This window comes from Syngnathus typhle, linkage group LG2, assembly GCF_033458585.1.
Source record: "Syngnathus typhle isolate RoL2023-S1 ecotype Sweden linkage group LG2, RoL_Styp_1.0, whole genome shotgun sequence".
Lineage (NCBI taxonomy): Eukaryota > Metazoa > Chordata > Actinopteri > Syngnathiformes > Syngnathidae > Syngnathus > Syngnathus typhle.
This window is the reverse complement of record NC_083739.1, coordinates 16,298,649-16,321,912: the sequence shown is the minus strand read 5'-3', so window position 1 is coordinate 16,321,912 and position 23,264 is coordinate 16,298,649. Positions and strand designations below refer to the sequence as shown.

Genomic DNA, 23,264 nt, shown 5'->3' with positions numbered 1-23,264 from the left:
GAGACTTGTTTTTACAGTGAGGTGTTGAGCCGTTAAGATGGATAACTAGCTACAGATGTTCAGTTTGAGTGTGTGTGTGTGTGTGTCTGTCTGTCTGTCTGTCAATGTGTCTGTGTGTCACTGTCTATACATGCGTATGTGCTGTTTATGTCCTTTGTAAATTAGATGGATGTGAACTTGACCGGGCTCCATTTCTGTAACTGAGTTACAGTCCGTTCGGTGATCGTACTGCTTGTTATTATAAAATCCTAAAGCTTGATTTCCCCCAGTGGTCACACCAAGAATTTTTTATGTACATCATCAAAAAATATCTGCAAATCTTACAGTGGTGCAGAATGACATTACATCATGGAGGATAGACCTATACAGGCTATTTATTTGGATTTGTTTATTTTGGGAATCTCAGCTACATTTGCCATAATGTGATGGGTAAATGATTCACAAAATTAGCATTTTATTTATTGTAATTATTTTTCATTTCCATTTTCGCGGACCGCCTGCAATAATGTGAAAGTCATATGTTGGTATGTGCAATCTGTGTTGTGCTGACATGTCTGACAAGTTAGTCGGTGCCGCATATCCTCCCATCATGAAGGCCTGTCACCCCAAAGTTAGACTTTTTCCACATGCTAGCCTCGGAATGAGCAGAGAGTGATAAGCCTGACAGGTGATAGAGTGTAAGTTGCTGTGTTTGTGTGCAAGTGTGGGGACCAGATGACTTCTTCTTTTAGCATGTTTAAGTGTGTCGTCTCACAGATACCGTACACAGATTAAAGTTAGGATGTCATGCTAACTGCAAACCTTTTTGGTTGGACACAAGGAATCTTCAATCACAATGCTTATTTCTCATCACAAATTGCAATACTGTATAAAAAATAATGTGAATTAACACAGGTGAATTTACTAGTATAAAACTGCGACACCACAAATGGTGAACGCAAGTGGCCTAAAAAAGGATCTGAAACACCAAGGCCGAGTGATGCGGTAATTATGTTTAGTAAAGAAGTCGGTCCGTTCCATTCCAGTCCTGTAGATGGCAGTAGTGTGGGTTCAACTGCCACACATAGCATATATTATCACTGCAGCGCCATTTGGCAAAAGTTTCAAAATAGTTCAACTTTTACGAAGTATAATCAACATAGTCAAGTATTTTGTCTGGAATGGAAATACAACCATCACTATAAACAAAAAAAATGTAATGACATAGTTTCTTGTCAGTCAAAAACTTGAATATTAACAAAAAAAAACCTTTGTGGTCTATGTTCACTCAGTTATGAAAACCCATCTTCAAAACTGTCATGAAAAAGACAAACCTTTTGATAGATCTTTCAAACCAGATAGCTGCAGACTTATTAGCAGGGAAAATGTTAAAGTTGTCACTCACAGCAATGGACAAATTCAGATCTGATATAGATGAAGATAAAAGACCAAAATAAATATCAAAGAATACCGAAGATGGCAACATCATGTTGAGAAGTTCCTGTCCTCCTCATATTTGTTCTGCTTGCTGCTGTCAGTTTGAGCACATCCATCATTAACTTCAACATTCTCTGGCTTGTGCCTTCATCTTCCTGTTGTTCTTCCTTCTCGTTATTTTCAGACTCAAAGCCTCCCTTCTCGCTCTGACCTTATCTTTCCCTTCGCTTTATCCCCCACGTCTCGGGTTGTTCGACGCCTGTTTTCTTCTGCCAGCCGTTCCGATGTTTTATGCTCTCATCATCAGTGAGCTTTATGAAGGCTTCGGTATGCACTGGAGAGTGCTGCGATTCCTCCATCATGGCTTTTGGTTCTTGCAATGTTATTAAGTATTTATTAACTACCCAAGTTTCCGCATGTAATGAGGTCGATGGCGTGTTTTTGTATATGTGGTGTGTGTGTGTTTATGGGTGTGTGCTTGTGGAAAAAGGAGCAGGATGCCAATTGAAAAGGCAATAAGACAGAAAGTTCATCTATTTTTATCGTGCTTGGCCTTATGAGGGGTTCATGTAAGCTGGAGTCTATCGCATCTTCAGGGAAGAGGTGAGGTACACCCTGGACTGGTCCGCCTTTCAATCACAAGAAATGTATAGACAACATGCAGCCATTCATACCAATAGGTCTTAAAGTAGTTCCCTGTCAGTTCTGCGATTGACAGGTGGTCGATCTGTGGTGTTCCCTGCCTTTCATCTTGAGCCAGCTCACTCTTGGCTTTTAGTGAGCCAATGCCTAATAGGTGGCAAAGGGAATGGATGGAGATTTTGTTTTTTTTTGTCCACAAAGCTCCACTGATAGACAAGGTGTCAAAGAGGACATTTGGCCCCTACGCTTCAATCAGTCACTGCTCGACTGAATGGCGAGGGAACACCGTTTCAATGAGGGTTGTGTGTACGTATCATCCAAGCGACGAGAGATCGATGGAAAGCTGATCGGTCCAAAGACTCTGAGGGTTTTGAATTCCGATGACAGCTTTTTTTCTCCAAGCGTCTTAACACATACTGTCTCTATGAGAGTGCCAATTGAAATGTTTTCTTTACAAAGGCCGTCGTCCTCATCATTTTAAATTTTGGACACATGCTTAAATGGATTTGTAAAAAACAATGACTCAATTATCAGTCAAATTGGGCTATTCTCAAACATTGTTGCATTGTGTGTGTGTCTGCGTGTGCGTGTGCGTGTGCGAGGAGACGCCCGTGTCTTGTTGAACTTGAGTTCAACTTGCTCATTGCCACTCCTGCTGAAATTTTGCAGCAACCTCTTGGATTTGAAAGCTGCTGCTGCCAGATTGGCTAAGGAGTAACCAGGTGCATAAGCTCCCTCCTGCACCCCCTTAAATAGATAAGGGTGTGTGTGGGAGCTTTGAATCTTTATTATTTGTCTTGCGCATATGTTTTTGTTCCTTTCCTGTTACCCAGCATGATTTAGTATTATTGGATGTAAACTGCAAGTATGATGTTTTGACCCTGCTGTGGGAGTTATGTATCCTAGTCTTGGTTCAGTGGCTTTCACTTTTGTGGAGGGTAGGATTTACCGAGGGGCTTTATCAGGCAAAGAACCATATTTGGTAAATTCAGTTTTTTTTTTAAATAGACCCTAGGTGCCTTCCTATAAAGCAAAATAAGAGCAAGTTCTACAAGCCAATCATTACAAAGAGAAATGACACCAATACAGCTTTTATAAGAACATGTAATACTATACAGTATAATAAAATGGCTTTATATTATGATGCTATATCAAGAAATCTTGAAATGTTCTATAGTAATTTTGCAGCGATGTAGAATTACAAGATAATGTCTTTTACGTGGCTCTTTAACGGATATGCAATAAAAACGAACGGACATTACAGTATATTAATAATGATGTCATCGGTGAGTCTTAAGCTTCCCTCAATCATAAAAAAAAAAAAAAAGTCCCGAAAACCACTGTGTTGTTCTCCATCCAGCCATGTTTTGCTAATTTGAAAACGCCATGTAAAAAGTACACCATTTCCAACAAGGCAAAGCTATCTTGAATGTTTCGGAATGATCAGTAGACTTCAGCAACGGTAGTAAACTTGGATCACAGACACAGTCCTCATTTGGTGACTGAAACATAACGTCGACATGTTCATGCCCAGAGGAATTCTGTTCATAAATGTAATGAAAACTAAAAAACAAAAAAGAATTCCATGTGAATCTGACTTGGGCTTGTACTGAGTTAAGACCAGATGTGCCCCGGCTTGTATAAATGCGTGCAAAAAGTTCAAACACTAGAATGTGCTTTTGTTTTGAGTGCAAAGATGAGAAAATAAAACAAAACATTGCAAAGAAATTAGTGACACAGTTTGTGGTGCGAATGGCCTGAATGATTTCTTTGAGATTTGATAAACATTTACAAATACACAGGCTTGTATAAAGTCCCTGAAAGGGATACTTGTGTAAACAAGTAAACAAAACAAAAAAAAATGGCTGAAGAAAAAGTCACCTTGTAGACTATTACTTGAGTAAAAGGCTTCAGTGATCTGACATTAACCGAACTTGTGTATCAAAAGTAATTTTCTGATATTAAACCTTCTAAAGTATTTGAAGTACTTTGAAAAAGTGCACATTTAGAATTTTGATGATGTTTTAGTTTTGTTAAATCTGACTATTTCTATTGCTTTTACTTCAGTGGTGTGCATTAAAAATCTGCAAGTTGACTAATGAGCGACGTTAATTAGCACATCTGCCATCTGTTCTTTACTCCAAGATCTAAACGTTGTTTTTTCCTTTCCCCATGCAGATCTACTGTCCACCAACAGATCATCCATCTTCAGTGGGCATCATGGCCAACTCTCTCTCTCAAGTGTCTATCTGGATGAGTACCGTGACCGTCTCTTCCTGGGAGGCAAAGACGTCATGTACTCTCTCCTGCTGGGACCAGCCAAGAGCGAGTCCAAGGAGGTAACAGGAACAAATTACTCCATGATAAACTAAAAACACTCGTAAACCACATTATGACTTTGTTTTTAATACTGAATCATTGTCCCTTGGAGTCTTCTTTATTAGGCAACAAACCAAATGTGGTAACATAAACAAGAATCAAACTAGACGCCATATGCCTTGTTTGAAGAAATGTAATCATGAATGATTACAGCAGTCACTATTGGAATTTTTTAGACTATATTATTGTTTTGGATGTTTTGGATTATCCATTGGATCATTTTAATTTTAATAATGCCTTCAAACACATTTTACAAAGATTATGGAAATAGTTGATTAATTTGAGAATCAACTAGTTGAGAATCAATAAATCTTTACAAGGATAATGTTACGAATAGAATTTATGGCCATGACGTGATGTGTCATCCAAAATGTTTCAGAAAAAGCTTGTCACATTCAATAACATCATGCTGCAGTAAATTAATAAAACTATAGACAAGAATTTGCACGCACATAAAGATCCCTGATTAAAAAGGTAACCTCTGACCTCTCAGCTTTAATGCAATTCACTGTAAAGATGAATAACAAGTGCTTGATTATCTTGTCAATTTATACATGATTCATGTTTTTTAAAGTTCAAATCTTTGCAGTTTTGAAGCATGAGTGTGTCATAACAAATTTACTATGAAAATAAAATCATTATATCGTAAAAAGAAAACAGATAAAATGATTAAAAATGAGCGGCTGGGTTTTGTTTGCTGGACCCCATTCCTGTCCCAATTTTGGCATCTCTCCACGATGCTTGGCCTTCTCCAAGGTGGAATCAATTAAGTGACTAAAAAGATGTTTGATTTCGAAACTTAACTGCTTGAACATTTATCATGGGAACAATTGCTGAGTTTATATGTCACCGCAAGGGCACAGTTGGGGGGAGATAGCAAATCTAATTCCAATAGCCCAACATAGACCGGCGTGTCCTCAACAATTCTTAGCCAATACATTGAGAGCAAGATCTCAATCTGCAAACATGTGTCAGCGAGATGCACTTGTGAAACAAGATATATTGCACATCTTTGTTTCATTTGGTCGAGAGGGTCACGTATTGTTATCAGTCGTGAAAAAGTTAAAAACAGTGATTCCACCAGTGTTTAACTTCACATGGAGTTTCATATCTCAGCAGGACTGAATGAATTGAACTTAAACGTTTAACTTTCTGCAGCTTTTTTCACTTAACTTCCAGTTGGCTGTACACTAAAAATCTGAACGAGTCGGTCAACGAGGAAGAGGAAGTATTCCTGTATTTACTTCTGTTGGCCAGCGCAAGAAGGGACATTTTAACAAAAAGAGACAGAAAATGGGACCACTGCAGTCAAGTGGAGACTGTGGCTGATAAGCGTCTAAAGCACAGAAGTCAAACTCCAGTCCATTTTTTTTTTTTTTTTTTTTGCACTAATTGATTTCTTGCACACTGGTTTATTTTGTTAAATTCCGGTTTGTTTAAGTATCTGGCACAAGAACAAAGCGTGTGGCTCTTAATGGTTTTGGCTCACAGGGATGCTTTGCTTGCCAGATATCGGACAAGGTTGAAAAGAGTGAAAGGATGTGTTTGTGACTGTCCTGCACTTTGCATCTGTTTTAAGCTCTCCACAGATTAAACACAAGGTCAGTGATCAAAGGACGACAACTTTTGACTGTTGTCTGAGGGTGGATTCAAAGTTAAAGAGACATTGTGGTGACATTTCGAGAGTTAAACAGGAAGGAATTTGGATGACTAGTGGAGGTCAGCCATGGTTCTCGCAGGGTGGAGATTTTGGACAACTGGCTTGATATTGCAGTGCAGCAACAAGCCAAGGATACCTCGCCAAAGCGGAAATACCCCAAGTCAAGTTTATAGACTCACTCCAAATTCGAATGCCATGATTTTATTTCTATTTCTAAAAAAATCAGATAATTGCATGACCCACTTTTGGTCACAAATAGGACATGCCAACAAATACAGTCGGTTTAGAAATTATTTAGAAAAGTGAATAATTACAGTAGGATGCTGGCAGAGCTCCAATTTATTCAACTCAAGAATGAAATGATCCTGAAGCAATAATAGAATGACACATAATGAGCAATGCAACTTATGAATAAAAAATGGTTTTCTCGCATTTTATATCGTACTAGTAAGCTCAATCGACTAAGTATTACAGTAGCCAGGCAGATTGTATTGTTGAGCAATAGTGGTAGCTGGTAATGTGCACTTTCTTCACTGACACACACACTGAAACTGCACTTTTATATGTGACATCTGACCTAATAATGATCCCAGTGTGGTATTTAAAAAACGTATTTGCCTCCCAAACAAATCCATGCGGGTGCACTCGCACTGCCCGTACACGCATGAAACACAATCGTCTTTGCCGTGCACTGTTTGTTTTCCTCCCTACTTCCTTATGCGTCTGTTCGACAAAAACAAAGCCGGTTACAAAAGCTCTGGTGGTTTGCGAGAAACTGCAGGATTTCACAGCTCACTGAAAGTCAATATTGAGTCAGCTTTCATCTGCAGGGAAATCTGAAATGTCTTTTATCATCGTCAGAAAGCATTATGGGGACCAGTCAAAGCATTTCGTGTCCAAATGTTACATGATGCTTTCAAAGTCACATTGTTGTGGCTTTGGGTTTTCCCTAATTAAGCACTGTTTGGAAATAAATAAATAAAAGTTCTAAAGCTTCACATGTGCAGGATTATTAGAGCTCCAATTATAGTAGAACTGTGTGAAGTAGAACATTCACACAGATGATGTGCTTCATGTTCAGTGTAAGCGTGAGTAAATATGTCACAATCAAAACAAGCATGAGGCACCATATCGTTCTGTTGTCATTTATCGTTCAGCAAAAATCGATTTTGAAAAAACCTCGAGAAAAAAATCATTTGTGTGCATTTGCAGAGTGTTTTCTGAACTAATTACAGAGATCACGGAGCATGTTTCATCTCCTTTTGCATGGAACTAAGCAGTCATTCTGGTTGCTGCTGTCCAAAATTGGGAACCTCTTTGTATTTTGAATAAAGTGATGTAGCCAGCTAGCTTTCACACATAGTCATCTTGAAATGATTTTTTTGGGGGGGGAAATTTGGTTATATAGTATGTTATTTCTGGACACAACGTATGCGAAATTATTCAAAAGCTTGCCCAAAACAGAATGAGATTCTCTGGTTTATGTGGTGTTCCATTTCATTATTGTTGGTATTCTACAATCTGTATGCAAAATGTCTTCTCCAAGTTTCTGAGTTTCAATTCAGCAGAACCACCACTTTGGCAACATATAATTAATACTTGCTTTCAAAATAGGGCTCCAATATACCAAATCCCTGCATGGTACTGTATATACTCTATGCCACAAAACTGAAGACATGAAGGAATAGAAAAATATCTATTTATTCTTTTCTAGTCTTATGGACATTGATACTCTGGTATTTGTATTTTATGTCCAAAGTCAACTTAACCAATAAAAACCTCTGTCTTTGCCTCTCCCAGATCTATTGGCCTCCATTACCTGGCGACCGAGAAGACTGCATTCAAAGAGGGAAAGAGCCACAGGTAAGTCATTAACTGCGTACATGTTGGAAGCTAATGATGTAGACATTTGCCATGAGGCTTTGGAAAGAAACACTCTCTGCTCAGTGGCAAATAAATCGATTAATTAATTGAGTAGGTTTATCACAATTAATTACCAATACATTTTATTTTTTTAACGCCGCTTTCAACAGACCTACACACACTCAAAAAGACACATATGAGCGTCATAAGAACACTGAGACTTTTCGGGTCCCACTTTGCACTCACTACATGACATCCACCAGCCACCTCCATCTGGAACATGTTTGAAGTGTGTGTTTTGCATGTGCGTGTGTGTTTCTGTGTTTGCAAGTGACTGTGGACATGTGCGTTGTGTTTGAAGTGGCAGGCGTGTCTTGTGTGTCGCACGTCAGTTTTATTTGGTATTTCCTCTGAGCGTTTGCTCACTGTGTGGAAGCTCCTGTAATGGCTTTCATGATTGGAAGAAGCAATATATTAGTACTTGGCCTGGTAAAGTTGTGGTATTTATTCAGAATATTTTATAATTCTGCCCTTTTGAAAACATTTATTTTTAACCCTGAGGGGGTATATTTTCAAGCCTTGCTATGGGGAAAATCTTTCCAAATTTGAGCAAATTGGATGTCGAGTCGCTTCCAAAAATAGAGGTTCCGCTGTCTGAACCTTTAGCACAAATTCCTACTAAATTCTCAAGAGAACATACTGTGTGTCAAAGACGTCCATACATGTTGTTATGTGAGATGTTTGACTGCACAGATGGCTTCTCGCATCCCCTTATGTCTCCTTGTTTTCTTTTTTCCGAGTTTTTTTTTTTTTTTGTCGAAGCAGATGGATGACTGCCTCTTTTCACCGAAGCAAAAGACAGCAAGTACCCTAAGTGGTCTCTGACACACCTTCAATCTCATTTGTTTGCCATCTGCATGTGTTGAACACAACTTGACTTTGACGAAAAGGGAAACGGGTGGGTAAGGTTAGAGGTCTTCACATTGTTTCTCTGGGAGAAACGCATACCTCACTGACATATAGACATTGTTTAGTTTCGATCATTCTGTTGAGAAAAACAAAAACATGACTTTGACAGCACATGGCGAAAAGACAAATAAAGTAAAGGAATGGGGGTGGTCTGTGTTATCGTCAATGGACAAGGAACTCCGTCAGCAGCCTTTTATAGACAATCGTCCGCTCCATAAACACTTTAATATTCTCCCACTTAAGAGTCACAGCCTCTTGACCTTCATATTCATCAATTACAGCTGAAACAAACAAGTGTCATCAACGGGGTAATGACTGAGGACAATGTTTGGTTATCCAACCACGCCTAGCCTTTGACCACCTGTAGGCACAAATGCTGGCCTGGCAGCTTTGACCTTTTACCTTATGTGTACGACAATAAACCTTTTATTCAAAACCTTGTCCAAAAGTAGATGGGTAGTCATCCTAATTAAGGCTATAATCAGTGACTATTGTTACATATAGCGTCATAGTATCACAACACATGATAGAGTTTAAAGTTTTGAGTTAAAAACTCTTCCACTTCATTTGGTGTCATTACTAAAATGGTTTCACTGGAGGAGGATTTGAAGCAGAGATTGCAGCTGGCAAGTTCATGCAGCTCTGTGGAAGTGCTTCCATATTTGTCTTTGATCGTATTCATCCATTACAACCGTTTGACTGTCATGTGGTGCGTGTGTGCTCTTGACTTATGTCAGTCTGTAGTAGGGGAAAACCACAGACCTGGGACTTCAAATGATATGTGCTTATATTAAGTTAAGTTGGTCTTGACAGCCCTCCTGCTAACTGCTAACAGCTGTTAGCAACAATACTCAGCCAGGAACACTCAATTTCAACAGTTGGAATTCTTTTAATATATCCATGCATTGTATGAAGCGCTCGCTCTGATTTCTCAGTTGTTGTTGTTTTTTTTTATTATTATAGGTGTTTATGTTTTGTAGGTTTATATGTTTATGCATAAGGAATAAAAAATGTTGTCTGTCAATAAACCTTTAGAAACCTGAAATTGGTCTACTACAATCATGTGGACCAACAAACGTACACTAATTGCTTTTGTTACCGGTTCAACCTAGATGACGTGTGCTCTTATGAGTGCCATTGTAATTAGTGCATAATTCTTAAAGTCAGCTGAAAAAAAACAATCCACAAATGATGTGTAACTTGTGGCATCCAGATCATGTTTCTGAAATCTAAAGAGCACATTTTTCCATAAATACCGTTTCTTTCTTCCATATGGGACACACATGTCCCCATTACCTCTGACTTCAGTTTTATTTCTCAATTACTACATCATTTTGGAAGAAGCTCTGGATCTGTCGTCTAGTGTCAAATAAAGTTGTACTGGAAAAATACTTGCAGAACACATGGTTTAGTAAACCTTCTTTAATTATGTAAAAACAATAACAAAATAATATCCTCAGATTGTGAAAGCTTTCAAGCTATTGCTGCAATGTAAAAAATACTGAGGAAAAAGAAATCTTTTAAACTTTCTTTATGGCCTCAATAAAACTCACCCAGATATAGAAAACCGCAATACCCGCAGTGTATAGAGCTCAGGCATATTTCTTTATTGTCAACATTTCATTTCACTGTGGGCCACACAGAGCTCAGTTCCTTTTGTAGGATTAGTTTTGTCTATGTCTCTAAAGGATCTTGTTTAAGGAGAGAACAGAAGCTTAGCCATCTCTCTTGATTTAACCCTTCCACTGGACTGGTGAATAAATCACAATTACAAATGGTAACTGATCGGCAAAGTAGAATTGCTTAAGACCTAATGAGGGGAAAAAAATTCTTGCAAGTACAAAATTTGCCATCGACTCAAATTAAAATAAAAATAGTTGCAGGAAAAAAATAGCCACTCCTACTCTAGGGCTCCCCCCTCATTGTAAAGTTTAATTTTCAAAACTTGTTGACAGCTCCGATCTGCCTTATAAAATCACGCCTTGATAAAAGAAGACAGTTAAGAGTTGCACTCTTAAATCATTTGAGTAAAAAATAACTCAATTTGGGTTGAGAGAGAGTTGCCACTGATGTTTAAAATTCTAAAATCTAAAAGTGGTTTAAAATGCCAGAGTGTCTCCTGGGCTAAAATCCACGGCTGAGTGGAGTTTTTCACATTCCATCTAATAAAACGTCTTCATTGGGCCTCCTTACCAACATGTGGGATCAATAAGAATTGTCATGAAATAACGTTCCCTTGGTGACCCTGAAATTCATTTTATCTCCATTTGAAGGACATCTACCATTTCACTCTATGTTTTGATGGATGCAATATTATACTGTACGTAAGCAATGTGTGTGAGTGAGAAAGCAGATTTCAGCACCAGAAATACAGAAACTCTCAGTTGTGTTTCTATATTTTGCAGACGGAGTGTGCCAACTTTGTGCGCCTCCTGCAGCCATACAACCGCACTCACCTCTTGGCCTGCGGCACTGGAGCATTTCATCCCATGTGCAGTTTCATTTATGTGGGCCACAGAGGAGAGGTAAGAAATGTGTGACATCTAAACCGTCTACTGTATCCACAACATCACACGAAGCCTATTATTGCTGGAATGAATAGTGAGCTACCAAAAGGATAATCGATGAAGGTAAGCTTTTGTAGATGAATAATAAATGTCAAGTTAACTTCAATTTGTGTACTTAGTAGGCCAATATTAATGTAATATAATATTACTGCCAAATGCTTTTTCCCATTGGAAATAAAATCTGTTAAAAGATCTTCCTGTCGGCAAAAACCTTAACACTGTGCAGACAATGTTGTAACTGTTTAAGTGTAAAAATAAGTTAAACATTGTAAAAAATAAAACCAATAAAACTAGCGAACGAATGATAACGTGTATGGTAATGCTGGAGTCTTATTGTTTGCAAGATCATCTTTTCATGTTGCTCTCTTCCCCTTAAATGAAGCAAAAACAAACTGCCAAAGGTAATACTTTGTTTGCCAAACTGAGCTCTCTTGCTCACTCTTGATGGTGATTTGAACTTCAAAGCAAATGTTAAAGTTTTGAGAAGAGCACCAGTTTTTCCGTTCCTTTCTGTATATGTATTTTGGCTAATAATCCAGCTTGATGCAAATCTGGGCAGCGCCTCCCTCTCAAAGTCAAACTAAAGACAAAATTGGATGAATGAGAGCACTTAAGACAGTTGTAGACCTATATGACAGCCCAATGTGACCCAGCGGGAGGCAGAGTGGAAAGTGGCTAAAGATCCACAAAGAGGAAAAGAAAAAACATTGCGGTGGGAAAGTGCCCAACTTTTAGTTGTGTGTGTATCGAGTGGAACGTGTGGATTTAGTTGTTACCCTCAATGTGTGTGTTCTGCCTGGCGCCGTGTATTTGGCATCACTCTCAATATGTCATCGCCACTGCATCCAAGCACTATGTCACCTCCGGGAGCCATTCAAATCCTCCGCCTCCTCCACTTTCAATAAAGTCAAATCTACTGTTAACTGTTGCCAAACCTATGCTCAGACGCTGACACACAGAGTGCCATGTTGGGCCAGCCCCGCATTAGCTTCTAACATCACTAACTTGGCCACGCCCCTTCGAGGCACTTGATATTAAGGATATGCCCAATGTAGTTGAAATCAATTTGTCCTTTCAACTCTTTGGAAACTGTGAAGGAATTCCAAATTTACTATTGATTTTTTTAAGCTTGTGTTTGGCAAAAATTGCCCACAAATGTGCAAAAGGCGTGCACACAATTTTTGTTTGCTCTGAAGCACGCTTGAAATGAGCAGTGAAGCTCAGCATCAGGTAGTCGGTCCAAACACACCCTCCCATGGGGAGTGGCTGCGTTTATTTAACCAGTCGTTAACTGGCGTAGAATACACACCAGATTGTTTGCCTGACCTCAGGGCTAGTAGCAGTCCAACTGGACTCTGGGTGGGATGAACTTTAGCCCCCGAGTCGTTTCATCTCTGTACGGGTCAGACTTACATGTGCTGATTGTGTCTTTCTCATGGCATCGTTCTCTTTGCAGTGGCCCAAGGTCGCACTCGTTCGACGTTGAAACACTGTTATGATGTTAGCTAGTCAGCTAGATTCGAGTGAGAGATTTTGGGCTAGTTTAACCATAACTGCATTGTAGTTCTTTGTAGGTATGTTTATTGCTTTTCAAAGATAATAATTAGAGCAATAAACCTGTGTCTGAAGTCCTGAAGATAGACGATAGTGATACGTTGTCCCGAGCAATGTCATTTATGTGAAAATAAACATTTCCTGGAAAATAAAACGGAGATAAGAGAACATGCATGGACATTCTAAATAATGTTTTGTGTATACTGTATCTTGTGTATTGTAAATATCCATAGTCTACGTTGACTCTGTCTTGATTTTGTCAGGTCAAAAATCTACCTCATTGTTTCCCTTTCAAATTTTTTAAACATTGCTTTTGAAAAAAAGTCTGTAGTCTGTCTTTCATTCCAAAAGACGGCAATGTTTTTACAAGCATTGAAAGATTAAATTAGAAAAGAGCTTCCAGCGCTTTTGCAAAGAGTGTAAGTTAAGAAGGCAGACAGTGCGCCATTGTTTGACTGGGCAGTCAAACACATCCCAACGTCACTGTCGTGATGCATACAATCCAAATGTTTGACTTTTACAGAAATCATTTTTTTCAATCAGGTGTAGTGGATTTGACATAGTTTCCCTTCACGGCAACAGATGACTACCTCCATAATGTGCGGAAAGTGTGTGTGTGTGTGTGTGTGTCAGCAATCACTTTTTAAAATGATACTGGTGGTCCCTGATATGCTGTGCTTGGCAAAGAAGAAAATAGCACTGCTTTTTAGCTCGTCAGCACTCGACTGTGTTTGTCTTGGCGGTGTTTGCCCAAACGGAATCAGCTGCACCATTTCTCTGCATGACAGTACTATGAAATGCCCCCCCGACACACACACCACTAATAATTTTGTGAGGAACCTGAGAATAGATTTTGTGAGGAAAGAAATTGGAGTTGGGGTTTTTAAGTCACCCCGTGCTTGTGTGGGTTTTCTCTGTGTGCGCCAAATTCCTCTCACTTGTCAAAAACCATGCAAGTTAATTGAGGGTGGAGCTAAAACACAGTTGAATGCTTGATGGATAGAGTGTGGAAAGGGGAATGGAAAGACCCCAAATGTTTGTTGTCTTTCATTAGCACCCTTTGTTTACTTTCTGATCTTTTGTTGAACTCATTCATTCACACGTTCCACTGCGTTGCGACGCAGTGATGTCACGTTATTTACATAGTTGCCGCAGCTGCCACCATCCCGCCTCCACAATTTGCGCTGTAAACACAAGCCAGATCACGATTTGTTCTTCAAAATCGTACCGTGATGGACTAAATTGGTAGAAATGTGGCTATATGACACATTCCAGAAAACTGAAGTAAGCACCACCGACTTAGGAAACGTGATTTGTAATGCTGCTACAAGAGGGCAAATTTAGTGGACTCAAACTTTGCCAAGACGACATCATCTGTTGTCACCCAACAATGGTGCAGCCGACAGTGAATGTGGCGTGAATCTGAGGGCTGTTCCCCGTATAAACTAAATGTGTTTGAATGGGTAAATTTCCCATTATTCTTATAAAGCAGACTTGAATGTCATCATGCGCCCTGTGATTACTCTTCAGGGTGGAAGACTCACCCTTCCCTTCACAATAGTCCATTGTCTGTTCAATAAACGGAGGGCGAGACACTCACAGTTCATTTGGAGGACACCTCAATTAATAACGTGGCCTTGTATCAAACATGAGGGCTGCTCCTATATCCTTTCACCATCCTTCTTGGGGGACATGAATGCATTGGACTCAAAATAAGTGACGCACAGGCAGCGCAGACAACAATGTCGATGACAGTTTGGAATTTGACCAAATCTATTGAGGAAGACGTGCTACCAAAGATGCACAAAACATAAGGGGTCTAACCTTCAGCATGCATTAGCATCAAAGGATTGTTTTGCTTTGTGGCTATTTTGGGGGGTAAGAAAACCATGAGGCAAGAAGGACAGGATGTTTTATGATATGAAGTAAACAGAAAGATTCCAGCTTTACCATACACATGGCAAAGTCACAAGCTTTGACGCTTTAACAGTGGTTAAGAGTAATTTACATGCCTGTGAAGAATATTTGAATTTAAATACAACTAACTGCATCTTGTCATTATCTCTCATCACTGAGGTTTTGTAATGTGACGGTCTGACCGGTAAAATTGATTTGTGTTTGTTATTTCCATTCATACAAAATGTTTTCAAATTGTGAAATCAATTTATATTCTGGAATACATTGCGTTTGACCTTCAAGGTTTTACTGTACCTACTTTCCAAATTCTTCCCCCAAAAAATCTAGGCAACGTCAAGTAGCATTGTTGTCATGTAAAACCAATTACACTCTACTTCTAACTGCAAATCCCCAAAAATGTGAGCAGTTTGATGCTTTGTATGACATTTTACTGTGGAATGACTTCTTGTGCATCTAAAGAAAGTGTAGCATCTTAAATGATGAATATTTTAGAAATATACAGTTTGTTCAGTCACGGTTAAGTTATAATGCTAGAAACTTAATAGACAACAAACCTAATGGACATATTTAGTAGATAAAAAAAAAAAAACATATTGACAGAATATTAATGGTCCTGACGCAATCGTCTTTTACATACATTATCAACTGTTTTTTTTGGTTGGGGCTGTATTTATTTTCTTCTATGACCTTGTTCACAAAAGTTGAGCTCAGGGCGGATCTTCATTGGGAAATGGGTGGGAAACTTATCTGAACTCTGGCTGCTCCACGGATCCCACACTTCCTTATTTCTCAGACGGCATCTTCATTCTCAGACAGAAAGAAAAGAGTTCAGAGAAGGGGCAGAAAGACCCAAAAGAGTGGATACAAATAAAAGTCTGTTTGTGTGCACATTGGAACACAAAGGAAAAGGAATATATTCTTCTCAAGAGGTTAAGTCTGATCAACGGCTTTGTTTCCATGGACAACAATAAGCTAGCCATTGAGTTTTGCTAAATAAAACCTACTGTACATTATACATATGTGTAGTGCATAATGCGTCATGATATAAGTACAAATCAGAACTGACCAATTCAACTTTGTGTTTGTATCTCCCGCAGCATGTCTTCACCATGGACCCTAAAAATGTGGAGAATGGACGAGGCAGGGTCCCACATGACCCCAGCCTTCCTTTTGCTAGCACGTTCAGTGGTATGTTCATGTTCTTTCTTACAAATGACCAATACAGGCGGACCATTGTACTATATACGTAGTAGTACTGATAGAAGGCCCATCAGTCCGTCACCGATAGACTCTCGTTTTGCTGTCAAATGATGACTCACAGAAAACTTAGATAAACCGACGGACGCAGCTCTAACAGAAGCAGGTTTTAGTCCGTCACCGAAATTGTCGCTAACCGGGTCAGTACTGAATGACCTTCTCAGTTTGTCAGTGTTTCGCTGTTGACTGACGGAAACAAAGGTCACGTGTGTTTGTTTGTGGGAAGAGGGGCTCTTTGTCCTACAAAATAACACATTTAAAAAACATGATGGGAAAGCCTGCCCTGATCCTAAAGTTATCGTCAGTCCGCTAAGTAGTATTATACAGGAAGTGATGTGAATAGGTTTCTTAAATAGTAGCACCAAAAGGAAGTGCAGTGTTAGCGTTCTCATATTTGATGATGAATGAGTAAGAAAATAACCATTTATTTGTTAGAACCTTTGGAGAATGAGGTCCATTGTTTCACAAAGATGTAGTTTTTTTTAGTACGAGTGGTGGAGGAAAGCTTACTCAGCACTTAAGTGCATTGGACATGCTCTTGCAGTCTGGGATCCTTTTACATTTGTGAGTATGGTGAGTCTGTCTTCTCTTTGAGCTGCATGTGGGCGAAGACAGGGTAAACGCATTTCCAGGTTGTCTGAGATTTAATAGGGCAATGTTGTCTGTAGTTATATGCTTGATTATATAAAATTGGATTGCCCTATATTACTGTAGTCGAGATTCTGCTTTGTAAATTAAGCCCAGGTAGTGGATTTCTCTGGAGGGTAATCCCTCGATGTTGTTTTTTTCCTCAGCCCCAGTATGATTCTCCAATCACTAGCCTTTGACCCATATGTCTTTTAAAAATCCAAGCATCAACCTGTTGGCCTCTGGCGGGCCAACTTCCAATCCTTGGTAGTCTGTTTGCATTTAGCTGACAAATTCATAGTGTACTTTTTCTTGAGCTGAGCTTTCCTAAGAACATGGGTCCAATTTTAAAGTTTTGAAAATGATCTCTTTACAGTGCAAGAGAAGCCTTACACCTTTGCCTCTGTAATCATTCCCTAATCTTTTTAAATACAATTTCAAAAACAAAGAAAGGCTCCTGACAAGATTGCAATTCCGGCGAATCTACAGTTTTATGTCAGATTTGAAATATTGTAGGCTACCAATGTACCTTAAACCTTGGTAGGCTTTCATTTTGGCCATTTTTCCTCAAAAGTTTTTAAATAGAATTTGTTAAGGAAAGAATTTGTAATTGACTGTAGAGCAATCTGAAGGAGTTTCTAAGGCCATTTTGTTTTCACTTCTGGATTCTCATTTTCTGGTGATGTGATGACCCATAAACAGAGCTGTTTCTCACGCTGTGTTGCTAAACGCTTCCAATCCTCTGGACATGACTGCTTAAGATATTTTCTGTATTTTATTTCTTTTCCCCCCAAGGGTTGTGTAAAGTGAGTCTGGCTCTAGGTCTCAGTAGAGGATGCACTCCAAAAAGTATGCTATAGGGCGGGATTTTGAGTATCGGATCTGCTGAGTTTCCTTTTTCCTTCCATGGCTCTATATCATAAGCCTGGACCACAATGTTTAGTGTCACCAACAATTTCCTTATTGCAGTAGACTTCTTCCTCTCGACTGACTTTTTGCTTTGGTTTCACGTGCTCCCCTCCTTCCCCCTCTGTGTAGGTGGGGAGTTATTTACAGGACTGACAGCGGATTTCTTAGGAAGAGACTCTGTGATCTTCAGAAGCATGGGAGGTCGCTCCACCATGAGGACCGAGACTGACCATAAAATCCTTCATGGTAATGTTTTATCAGTCTGTTTTATTGCAGCAAGGCAAAACTCAGGCTTCCAACAAGACTTAAAAATTCATCAAATTGGGTACTGGTGTTAAACCCGAGGCCCGGGGGGCAGATTTGGCCTTCCTGTTCATTTTACGTGGGCCGCCAAGTGAAATCATAACCGTCCACTTCATGATTCTAAAACAAAAGAATGCACATTTTCTTTACCTTTATTATCCTTGAGGTGTTGCCAGCATTATTCCAATACTTATCAAAAGAACAGAAAAATAATTGAACATAAAACGTTTTTTTACTGACTTCTGATTTCAAAACATATTATTCATCAGTTTAGTGTGATAATATGAGGCTTATATTTTTGGGGGGTTCACGCGAACACAGTCATATTGGCCATTCAAAGAAAACCTGAACTATATTGTGCCCTCCGACAAAAATGTATGACATCGCTGACTGTGAAATAAATGAGTAAACGTGTCCAATTATAATGAACAATCGGATTATACGGCATTTGATAGACATTTTAGTTTTCATTTTGTTTAATTTCTCAGCTATATGGATTATAAATGATTAATGGAAAAAAGTTTGATCATTCAATATATGAAAGAAGAATCCAAAATCCTGCAAGCCATCCACAAACAAACAATTGGACAAAATATTGCAATAAATGCAGGACACACTATACAAATATTAGTTATTTCCTTCATTGTTAAATGAATATTTCATTTGTTGGTGGACAAATTTACTTGAAACTAAATTGGAGCAAGAAAAAATAGGTCGTTTTTACATAACCTCCTTTGTAAAGGCTAACAGGGTTTATTACTTGTAATTTTAGTAGTCCTATTTATTTTCACAAATCTCAAAGAAAGATAGTAGTGATGGTGCATCCCTAAAATGTACACCCCCACTTTCATGGTTGTCATATTAACAACTATCTTCTTGTTTTTAACCCTTTCTAAAGACCCCAAGTTTGTGGCAGCGCACCTCATTCCAGACAACGACGACAGAGACGATGACAAAGTGTATTTTTTCTTCACCGAGAAGGCCACCGAAGCCGGAGACAGAGAGGAGGCCATTCACACGCGTGTTGGACGAGTGTGTGCGGTGAGTACTTTGACTACAAAACACACATGAAGTATAGTCACTGTTGGTAGAGTGCTTCAGTTGCCTGAGGAGTGCTTTGACTGATTGACAGACAGTCCAAGGCAACAGGGAATAGCAGTATGGAAGTATGAAACACTTTTCTCACTTTTTATTTCTGTGTTGCCTTGTACAAAACTGACCCGATTTTTTTTTTTTAATGGGAATTTGTTTTTGTCTACTCTTTCCCACATAAATTTTTCGAAATCGACCATCTGCCTTGTGGAATCAGGGTAAAGTAAAGAAGACCCGGTGGTCAGGTGTATGAAGCCGGATACATCGAGCCCTTAGGAACTAAACATCTGCAAAGGAAGTGATTTTTGAATTATAAACTCCAAGCCAAGATCTCTCTTTTTTTTTTCCTGGTCGATCCCTTATGGGCCTCAAATTTCAAATGTTAGCCAAAACCTCCCTTGTGATATATCGTGTAGTTTCACGCTCATGCAAGAGCACAGCCATAGAAACAGACACACGATGATCAAGAGAACTCTAGAGAGAACCCCAAACCCGCTTGTGAGCTTTCAGATGTTGACATTTCCCTAAAGGAATATAAAAACCTTTAAAATATTTACAACAAAATGAAGCCGTTCTCCTTCCAAAGTACACACAGCTGTGACGTTTCACATCCACAATCTCAATACGCTCTGCGTGATCTTTTACATTCTTTCAAGCTACGTGCAGCGCACACAAATATATCGGTATGCAAACCAGAATAAACGAAAATATACTCACACAGTGACCACAATACCTTGGAGACTGGGCAAGAAGAAAGACGTAACCCTTTGAGTCCTTAGAAATGCTCTAAAAGACTTTAAATTGGATTTAAAAGCATTGACACTGCAGCATAGGAGCTAAATTCTGATACACCGTGTCTGCTTTGAACTCAAAGTCTCAGTCCCACCCTCGATTGATTTATCAGTGGTAAAGCATCTTCTGCTCCTTTGGCAGCCATTGCTTTTTATGCCGACTTAGATCCAAGGAAATGACCATGTACCTGCAGCGTGGTGATCATCACATGCCTGCACTCTTCTTGATATTAAACGAGTGGAAAACTCTAGCCCACCGTTGTAATGACAGTAATAACTTGCTCTCTGAGCTAGACTAGTTGAGTCTTGTCAGGGTTCATGTCAGGGTTCATGAAGTCTTTTCTCCCCCCTGTAAAACTGTTGGAGCTTCACAACTTCAATTGTGTTTTAACATTTCATATCTTTTGTGTCTGTTTTGTTTTTCATGGCAGAATGACGTTGGAGGTCAGAGGGTGCTGGTGAATAAGTGGAGCACCTTTATTAAAGCCAGACTGGTTTGCTCTGTCCCGGGACCTCATGGCATCGATACGCATTTCAACCAACTGGGTGAGACAAACCTAACCTAACAATTGAGCGACCGACAAACTGAACGACCTAATTGAATCCATTCTTAACTTTGTACCTTTCTTTCAACTCAAACAGAGGATGTTTTCTTGCTAAGGACCAAGGATGAGAGGAACCCAGATATTTATGCAATCTTTAGCACTATCAGGTACATTACGTTTACTAAAACATTTCAAGTTTTCCACGCTAAGCGTAAACAGTTTTCTCTGACTCAGTTTCTCCGCCTCTCCTCGCCAGTAATGTATTCCAGGGTTTTGCTGTGTGCGTTTATCGCATGGCTGACATCAGAGAGGCCTTTAACGGACCATTTGCTCATAAAGAAGGTCCAGATTACCAGTGGGGTGCCTACGAAGGCCGTGTCCCTTATCCCAGACCGGGCGTGGTAAGTAGCTCAAGTCACATTGTTTTGAATAAAAGTGCTAACAAAACATGCCAAATTTGCTTCTTTCGAGATGATAGAAGAATTGAAATGGCTCAGTTTTGTTTGACCCACTTGACCACCTGCATGTCCCACCTTCACTAAGGAATGTAAATACAAGAAGCGATTAGTGTTGGAAGAATGGTTGTGTAATTAGGTATTGAATAATTGCTGCAATAATCAATTTCCTTCTGCAAATTTACTGGAATTGTTACTCTCAACACATTTAGCAATTGACATGTTACGTTTAGCTCTTGTGTAAGCATATCAGTTGTACATACGAGAGCCACTGTAGTGAAGTGAGAAGTGCTGACTGGGTGTCGGGTGGTTATGCAACAGTGCAAATGAGGTGTAGAAAAGTTTGATATTGGTAAAGTAAACTTATATTGGTGCAGCTGTGATCACGTTGTACACTCCAGATGCTGTCAACCACATCATTGTAATTTCAACTCCAACACATAAACATACCTACTCGTAATCACATGGCACATGTTCCACCTCATTTGCCAAGTGAGTTGGAACTGGTTCTACATTGAAGGACTATGAATTATAAAACACAGCTGCAGATACCCCAGTGGATTCACTTTTCAGATTAACAAAGTGTTGAAGGACTAAAGAGTTGAAGAGGGGAAGCTCAGTTTGTACACAAAAATCCTGTGAAATTGCACCAGAGCCACATTTGACAATTTGGCATTTAGTCAATCAAGCAAAGCAGGCTATTGTCATCGTACAGAAAATCAGATTTTTCAGTGTTACAGTGGGGTTGCTTCTTTTGAATTTGTCAAACTAAAATAGTATCCATTTTTAGTGAGAGCATGATGGCTTCACAGCTACAAGGTCCTTTATTTGAATCCCCTCCCTTTCTTGTGTCCCACATTCCAAAAACATGCATGACTGCTTTACTGTAGATTGTCCACAGGTGCAAGGCCAAAAGATTTTTCTCGATAGGTATCTGGATTCAGTGTGTATCTCACCCCTTAGCCAAAATTTTCTGGATCAGCTCACCAGCAGCAAGCAGTAGACAATTAGTGAATTAATAATTGAAGATAATATTGTCTCAGACAATATAAAAACGAGGTCAAATGTTTGAAAACAAGGGGGTTATAGTGAAGTAGAGTTACAAATCTTTAATATAAAGTTTAAAAAAAATCCACGAAATTTTAAACTATGAATGAGAAGTACATTCTGACATCAGTTAATTGGTGCCATTTTCTGATCGAGGTAAATGAATAAAAATAAGATTAATATTTATTAAAAGTGCTCTAGAATTATTAGCCATGATAGAAAAAAGCTGTTCAGTTTGACATAATTGGAGAATAATGAAGTTTAACGCTAACCTTCTGTTGAATCAAAGTTGTCTGTGCACCACAGCGTGTTCACTGAAATACTCTAATGCATCCAAGATAAACAGGTTAATCAAAGTTTTCTGGAATGAATACAAACCGAATGTGGGCCGTCTGTTTTTCATTGCTGCTGGCTTTTGACGGCTGAATAAGATATGATGGACGTGCCACAGCCTCAAGCCACAAAAAAAAATCAAATGGAGGAGAAGAGTACGTTTTAGAGCCTTGCCAAGGAATAAGCCAATGGAATGTCAGCAATGACGGCTGTTAAAAAAGGCCCTTATTTTTTTGCTGACAAACTGTCTTTTGTTTGCACACATGGAGACTTCACACAATCATTTATCCATTTATTTTCAATCTTGGGTCAAGACTACTCGCACTTATCGGTGCTGACTTAAGGAAAAAGGAAGACTACTGTTGAACTTGGACTGGCCGCCAGTCAATCACAGGACATCAGGGCCAGACAAACGCTCACATTCATTGTCCGTATTGAATAAAGAATGCTGTTAGATCAGGCGAGTATTAAATTACATAGCGATTCCAACTGGTTTGAGTCTTCTATAAGATTTTGTACACACCCAAGCTTTTGTGCCAGGCGCACACGGATGAGCGCCGTTGGCACGGAGGCATGGAAATACTTTTATCTAACAGAAAGAAATCTAAAACAGACCACCGACTCAAAATCAATAAACCACAATGTAAGGTTTGTTAGAGTCATTGTGCCTTTTCATATGTCTGTTCAGTGTCCCAGTAAAATCACCAACCAGCCCGGCAGGGAGTTTGGCAGCACCAAAGACTTCCCCGACTATGTGCTCCAGTTTGCCCGAAGCCATCCTCTGATGTGGCGGCCGGTACAACCCGCCTTACGCCAACCTGTGCTCGCCAAGGCAAACGTTCCTTACAGGCTCAAACACATCGTGGTGGACCGTGTTGAGGCGGAGGACGGGCAGTATGACGTTATGTTCATCAGCACGGGTAAAATGTGTTTTCCAG

General features: G+C 39.4%; 1 protein-coding gene across 1 annotated transcript in view; it reads left to right on the top strand.

Moving 5' to 3' along the window:
• The window catches only part of sema3bl (sema domain, immunoglobulin domain (Ig), short basic domain, secreted, (semaphorin) 3bl), a 36,611-nt gene that overhangs the window by 8,419 nt on the left and 4,928 nt on the right, over positions 1–23,264 (top strand). Inside the window, exons 2-11 of the mRNA XM_061301464.1 lie at positions 4,237–4,397; positions 7,898–7,960; positions 11,335–11,454; positions 16,065–16,155; positions 17,890–18,006; positions 18,962–19,104; positions 20,378–20,492; positions 20,589–20,658; positions 20,748–20,892; positions 23,015–23,246. Coding sequence (XP_061157448.1) covers positions 4,237–4,397; positions 7,898–7,960; positions 11,335–11,454; positions 16,065–16,155; positions 17,890–18,006; positions 18,962–19,104; positions 20,378–20,492; positions 20,589–20,658; positions 20,748–20,892; positions 23,015–23,246 — 1,257 coding nt within the window. The remainder of the gene's footprint in view (positions 1–4,236; positions 4,398–7,897; positions 7,961–11,334; positions 11,455–16,064; positions 16,156–17,889; positions 18,007–18,961; positions 19,105–20,377; positions 20,493–20,588; positions 20,659–20,747; positions 20,893–23,014; positions 23,247–23,264) is intronic.